General features: G+C 46.0%; 1 protein-coding gene across 4 annotated transcripts in view; it reads left to right on the top strand.

Moving 5' to 3' along the window:
- Window positions 1-7500, top strand: part of LOC113802662 (nephrin-like) — a 192317-nt gene that overhangs the window by 143471 nt on the left and 41346 nt on the right. For all 4 annotated transcript variants that reach the window (XM_070128026.1, XM_070128025.1, XM_070128024.1 and 1 more), the window contains exons 8-10: window positions 2866-3176; window positions 3358-3511; window positions 4009-4137. In XM_070128026.1, coding sequence (XP_069984127.1) covers window positions 2866-3176; window positions 3358-3511; window positions 4009-4137 — 594 coding nt within the window. The remainder of the gene's footprint in view (window positions 1-2865; window positions 3177-3357; window positions 3512-4008; window positions 4138-7500) is intronic.

Raw genomic sequence — 7500 nt, 5'->3', positions numbered from 1 at the left:
AGTCCCTTGTCGCTTAAACTGTTATTATGTAAATTCAAAAGTGAGACATGTATAATACATTAGGTAGAACATCCGGAGTGAGCGTGGAGGCTGGGGGGTTTGTTGGAATAGTGTACATATATATATATATATATATATATATATATATATATATATATATATATATATATATATATATATATATATATATATATATATGTGTATATATATATATATATATGTGTGTGTGTGTGTGTGTGTGTGTGTGTGTGTGTGTGTGTGTGTGTGTGTGTGTGTGTGTGTGTGTGTGTGTGTGTGTGTGTGTGTGTGTGTGTGTATGTGTGTGTGTGTGTGTGTGTGTGTGTGTGTGTGTGTGTGTGTGTGTGTGTGTGTGTGTGTGTGTGTGGGAAGGGGGTGTACATGTGTGTATGTATGTATATGAATATGAATCTACATATATATATATATATATATATATATATATATATATATATATATATATATATATATATATGTAAAAATAGATGAATAGATACGCAAACGCAATCCCCTCTCTCCCTCCCCATATATACATATATATGTGTGTTTGTGTGTGTGTGTGCATATATATATATAGATAGATAGATAGGAAGATAGATAGATATATAGATAGATAGATAGATAGATTTTTTTATGTATGTATATATATATGTGTGTGTGTGTGTATAAGTATATATATATATATATATATATATATATATATATATATAATACATATATATACATATATATATATATATATATATATTATATATATATATATGTATATATGTATATATGTATATATATATATATATATATATATATATATATATATATATATATATATATATATATATATATATATATATATATATATATATTATGGATATAAAAAGTCAAACAATCAAATTTAGAGAAATACTGAAAAAACATTACTAACTGTATAATGTTATTGTGTTGGAAAATAGATACAAAAAACAAAATGCATGAGTGAGTCACACCTCCTCTTCCCTTCCCTCCCATAGCCCTCACTGGCCCCTCTCCTCCTCTGCCCCCTCCATCCCCAGACCCTCCTTCTCCTCTCGCCTCCCCCCCCCCCCTATTCGATAGTCTCCCCCACCCCCCACACCCTTCTCCAGCCTTTCCCTCTCCTCTTGCCTCTCTAGTCTCCTCCTCTCGCCCGCCCCTTCCTCTCTTATCAGCTCTCTCCCCCTCCGCCGGACCCTCCCACCTCTCCCCCCCTCCTCCTCGCCGGCCCCTCCCTTTCCTCTCGCCTTTCTATCGCCCCCCCACCCCACCCTCCTCCCTCCCATCTCGCCTTCCAACCCCCCCCCCCCCCCCCCCTGCCCTCCAGTCGCCCCCGCCCCTGCTGCCCCTCTGCATACACTGTCGCCGAGACGACGACCACTTAGGAGATCCAACACTCCTTCAAATAGTGGCCCTCTACCCGCCCTTCTATTTATGTGACGTCCAAGTGCCGTAAAAACATCTTGGAGGGACTGAGGGGCCGAATATTGTAAGATTTCGAGAAGAAAACGCGTGGAACTTCGGGGAAAATTCAGCAACTCTCCAATTTCCTTGGGCACTGAGCGCTGACACAGTAAGATGGATGGCTGGTGCCATACGGGAGGGAATTTCAATAAGGGGCTTGGTTGTTTTATGCCGGTGCGACTAAGCAGGAGACAGGTCTTCCAGCCGCCCGCTCCCTTCCCGTCCCCATCTATGATCCATGGTAGATAAGGAAGGGGAGGCATTATTTATGTACGCCTACATATGTGTTCCCTCACACCTGTTGAACAAAGTTATCGTCCGAGTTACGGAAATGTATGGCGGTAGACTCAGGCTCGAGGGAATGGCCGGGCGAGGGAGATCGCTCGAGATTTTAAGGCGCTGAAGCTGCAGAAAGATAGAGAACAGAGACGAATAGACACGCTGCTATCTGACATCTTGAGAAATTACATGCATTGTAGCTCATGCTTGCTTCTTTAGCCATGCATACATTTTCACCAACGTCTTCTCTTTTTATCGCTGTATTTCTCTCTTCCGCCTCTTCTCCCTTCGCCCAGCCTGCGTGCTCCGAAACCCCTCCGCTCTGTATTCGATTGTGAATTCAGGTGAACGAGCCGTATCTCGAATATCTTACAAGGACAGTTCCTCCAGAAACCCTATACCTGGAAAGGTCACATTCCAGCGTTTCGGGGTCTGATTCTCGCCCTTGGTGGTATTTCAACAAGGTGATAACATAGGTCATCTCCGCGGGGGTGTGGGAGCCCAGACCCGCACTCAGGTGTGCTGGCGGCGGCTGTTGTGCTTCATCCGAGCCTCGCCACTCGCTTCTCGGGGCATCGGTGAGCCTGGCCCTCAGAGCAGGGTGGCATCCCCGGCGTCGGAAGGACTCTAATGATGCGGAGCTGCGACGCTTCACGGACCGCCGGCGACGTGACGCGTGGAGGGGGGGGGAGGGGAAGGCACATCGTTAGGGAGGGTCCGAGATACGGGAGACACGTCACGCGAAGATTTACGGCGGGGAAGGAAGGAGGGAGGCTTCCTTGGGGGACCTTTAAGGAGGTCGCTTGGGAGATTTCGAGTGAAGTGGACAAATTATGCCGAAGCGGCTGACATGCCGCAATGTATTTAACATATGATCAGATTAATGGTGGACCGGCGAAGGCAGTTTATCATTATTATCCCTAACAGCAAATTATAATGAAGGGGTTTAAAGTTACAATGTACTATTTTGAGATTAAGACGACTTGTAAGACCACTTCATGTGCTGAGTCCTTTTCCTTCATTCCTCTTATTTCAGGGTTTCTTCACTCCTTCTTGTGGCTCCTCGATATCTCTGACATGAATCTCCTTCCACAGGCCCGCCTCTACCGCCGGTTTTGCACGGGTACAGCGAAGGCTCGGGCATCCGCGTGGGCAGCCAGCAGCGGATAACCTGCGTCTCGAGGGGCGGCAACCCCCCAGCACACCTGCAGTGGTACCGAGACGGCCAGAAGATCCCTTCGAGGAAGCACAGCATCGATGACGTTAGCTCGGCCGAGATCGAGATCGTGGCGGAGCCGCAGGACAACGGGGCGCAGTACCGCTGCGAGGCGCACAACAGCGCCGCCTCGTCGCCTGTCAGCGTCTCCACGACGCTCGTCGTCTTCTTCCCGCCGGAGACCGTCAAGGTGAGAACCTCTGTCGGGAAGAGTCACAAGAAGCGTGATGCTTAAAAATAATAATAACATACACAAGGAAGCTCTGTGTGTGCATAGTTCTTGTCATATATGGATTAATCTGGACCAGAATATGTTTCTCCTCACACGTAGCCATTAGCAAGAGCATGACCGCTGACCCCTTCCGTTGCAGATCAGCCAGAGTCCGCGGCGCCTGAGTGCGGGCAGCCAGGCCATCCTCACCTGCGAGTCGGGGCCCTCCAACCCGGCCGCCACCATCACCTGGTTTAGGGGCGACTACAGGATGGCAGGCCGCCTGCAGGAGACCTCTTCCAGCCTTAATGGAGGTCAGTAATGGAGGCTCTAAAGGTTTCCGATAGCGCCCCTGTCCTCTGCGTAAGCTGCGGACATAAGAACGCGCGACCGTCTTGTGTGCCAAGAAACAAAGCGGGGATCGGCCTTTCACTCTCCGATCCTCAGACGGGAAATGTAGACGTCATTTAGGAGGGAATATGTGGTTCGAATAATGTAAAACCTTTGCTTTGGATGTACTGCTATTATTTAATGAAATGGAAAAGATTATCCTATTTCTTTTTTCCTCTCTCTCACTCACTCCCCCCCCCCCCGTCTCTCTCTCTCTCTCTCTCTCTCTCTCTCTCTCTCTCTCCCTCCCTCTCTCTCTCCCTCCCTCTCTCTCTCTCTCTCTTTATTTTTCTATTTTCAACCCCCCCCCCGTCCATTTTCTTTTCCGCAACTCCTCTTCCTTGCCTTTGCTTGGCCCCATGAATTCTTAAAGTTAAGCAGAACCAGTTTTCACTTTTGTAATGTTTCCCTTGTGTTTCAGGCACACGAGTGACGAACGTGTTAGCGCTCAACCTAACAGCGGCCGACGATGGTCTCACTTACTCGTGCCAAGCGAAGAACACTGCCTTGCAGAAAGATGTCACCCAATCTGTCACTCTCCATGTCAACTGTAAGTACCATTCGAAATTTATTTTCTAGCAGCCATAGCGAATTCATGCTAGGCACACTGCTGTGGTGAAAAGCTAGACGTAATTCAAGTCCGTTGACTGCAAGTGGTTTGCCGGACTTCATGTTCATTGTTAAAGAATCCTGCTGAGGATGCAGGAGTGGCACCTTTGAAGGAAATTTTGTGGTGAACGACTTAGCGTGATCATCAAACCTCAAAAATGTTGGCGAGCAATTTTTGTCAGAAGTCAAGGCCAGTCCACCAGCAGGCACGTGATATCCAGGAAGTCTGGAAATATTATGAAATTAAAGTGCAGTAGTTATGGAACGCAAAAACTCGAGCAAAAAGCCAGAAAAGCGGAAATGCAAAAGATCAGTTATCTCAGGTCTGCCATTTCCTCTGGCTTGATCAGTGGCGCAGTCTATACAAACAACCGAAGGCATGTGAGTGCTAAAGCCAATTTAAATGTAAAGTGGGTAATTGCAGCTTGTTTCAAATACGAGTCATCATAGATTGGCGAGAGCCTTGAAACTCCGTCGTCATCCAAGTATTTCCTATTCATCTTCCGACAATCCGAGACAGAATATACGTAAAAAATGTAATGGAGGGGCTTCTATTTCCGCCTGGAATCTAGCGCCTTCCTTGGTAATGCTAATGTATTCACCTATATTGCACTCAGAACTTGAGCCAAAATTAAAAGGATTTTTTCGTATGTGAATATCAGTGAAAGGAGCGAGGGCATCTCGCGTAGGAACCAGATATTCAAATGAAAGTAGCATTGCGCTAATTAGCATAATATTTACGGTTTTCACAGCGCTCTCGATTAAACTCGGAAATTCTCCGCAACCTGAGATGATAACGCTGCTTATTTGTCGGTACTAACGCCCTTCCCTGCGTTTAGACATATTAGTGGAGCAGTTCCGACGTTTCACTCCTAGGGCTCCGTCGGATACACTCTCCCCCCGGCTGCCGGTCCCGCCGAGACGCCTGCTTTACGGTAATGGGATCTCTTATGCCGTAGATGGCCGACCCAAGAACTCATGCCTTCGCGTCGTGGAGTGGGAAGAGTATTTGCTGCGACGGCTTTGCGCTTTTGGTGTCGGTGTTGATTTATTTGCAAAGCTTGATAATAGGCAGGAAATATATTTGAAATGCATTGAAAAAGTGGAAGCGACGAATGTTGAAGGAGGCTCGTGAACACTTGTCGATTCATTTTGCTCAGGTAATGACACTTTGGTCTGGAGTTCATGAGGCGTTGCCAGGTGATCGAAGTCTCCCCCGCCGCTTCGTGCTCCGAGGGCGAAGTCCGCGAGACACTTCCTCCCGGAGTCAAAATAATTGTGAGTAACCGAGCGAAAGAAGACACGAAATTCCTCCCCGACTTCGGGCGTCGGAAATGGCAACGTGGCCTTAATATAGACAACCACAAACTTCCCGGCGTCTGGAGAGGTTAGATAAAAAAAGGAAGTTCCTTAGGCAGAGGGGAGAAAATGTTGAGAGAAAAAATAATGGGAAGGTTATTATACAAATACATTCGAGAAACGCTGATCACCTCATCATTTTTCACGCGGACAAGGAGAACTCGCCCTTATTGTAATTGCCCGCGATTTTGCTCCTTGAGAATAATGGTGGCGAGGGGTTCTACGGCGGCGCTGTGTCAGGGATCAGGAGGGATTACGGCCGCAAAAAACAGCGTTGTTACCAAGGTGATTTATGGAGGATTATTCTCTAGTGTCACAGCACCAATTTTCTCTATAGTGTTCCCCTCTCCGTTGCCAATATTCGCAATCCACTTTTTTGCTTTTATTGCACAATCGGCGTGCTAAATTCACCGATGTTTCCGACCTGGAAAGTTTGATCACGGAGGAAAGAGGGAGATTGTCGTCGTCTCGGTAATTTCCCTTCGTCCCCCCTTTCGCGTGTGAGGTTCAAGGAAAATGGGATGCCATCACCTTGAAATTTTCTTGTAGCTGCGGTAAATGTCCTCTTGCTAAGAAAGTCGTACGTCGGTAGGTCCCTTTTGTGTCTCGTTCTCTGCACTGAGCGTATGGAATTTGAGCCTTGCGCATATGACCGTAAGAGCCATATTTGCTGTCACTTTCCATAGGTCGAAATCGCTCCCTTGTCTTTCACCTCATCATATCTGTCAAGATAAAAGATAACCTTAATGGACCGTTTAAATAATAAACTACCGGGGCCACCAGCCTACACCTTTCAGACTAGATTGCGAAGAGTTTTTCTTCCTTTCATATGTTATACGCATATAACATAAATTATAACCCATACGGTTCTCTATTTAGAGTTCTTAGATTTTCAAAAAGGGCCTCTATGGAAAGATGTATAAGGATGAATATTTAAAGCATGGAGAACCGAGCTGCCAAGGACAGGTGGGGCAAGGCAGTGTGTGGGGCCTTGGGGCAAAACCGACCGATAAATCTTTACAAATCTGTGGAAACTGAAATGGAAAATGATTTAGAGGCTCTTGTTCTTCAGATGTTGGGAATGGATTTTGGGGATATTTATTTTGTAATGAATGCATTCTTTTCGTCTGATGCGATACGATATTGTTTTCTTTTCTATCTAGTCAGTATGTGTATTAATAGGTTCATTCGCTCTCTCTCTTTCTCTCTCTCTCTCTCTCTCTCTCTCTCTCTCTCTCTCTCTCTCTCTCTCTCTCTCTCTCTCTCTCTCTCTCTCTCTCTCTCTCTCTCTCTCTCTCTCTCTCTCTCTCTCTCTCTCTCTCTCTCTCTCTCTCTCTCTCTCTCTCTCTCTCTCTCTCTCTCTCTCTCTCTCTCTCTCTCTCTCTCTCTCTCTCTCTCTCTCTCTCTCTCACGCATATTTATTTAGTATAAAATAAAGCACACTACACTTGCCTGTACATTACTGCACATCTATATGCATATGGATCTTTGATGCATAGATGAATACGAATAAAGTTAGATGTGTAGATGAAGACGCTCTCCAGGGAAGCAGTGAATTTACCTGCGCATAGAAATATTTCAGTGATCATAAATTACAGATAAAGCATGACACAACGTATTTTACAGATATGACAGTAAAGTCAGCATTTCTAACTCTCGATGGGCGCTTTTGTAACGTTTCCTGTCTCTTGAGCCACTCGCCAGTTCGATGTTAATGGCACTTTTTGGTGAAAATTCCGTGTATTACGATCTCTAGCTGATATCACTTCCTGCGTGTAAACACTAAAGCCTGCGGCGGTGCAGGAGTGTAAGGCTACTCCGAGAATAGAAATGACGCCTCCCTGTCTGGCAACAGTGCGGACGCTGATGGTCTCGGCGATATCCTCACCCGAATCCCCACGATCCTATAGCATCTTCCGAATTTAATCTAGATGGAATATTAACA

This window comes from Penaeus vannamei, chromosome 12, assembly GCF_042767895.1.
Source record: "Penaeus vannamei isolate JL-2024 chromosome 12, ASM4276789v1, whole genome shotgun sequence".
In the NCBI taxonomy this organism is placed as follows: Eukaryota; Metazoa; Arthropoda; class Malacostraca; order Decapoda; family Penaeidae; genus Penaeus; species Penaeus vannamei.
The sequence above is the reverse complement of the archived record's forward strand: the minus strand, read 5'-3'. Positions and strand labels throughout refer to the sequence as shown.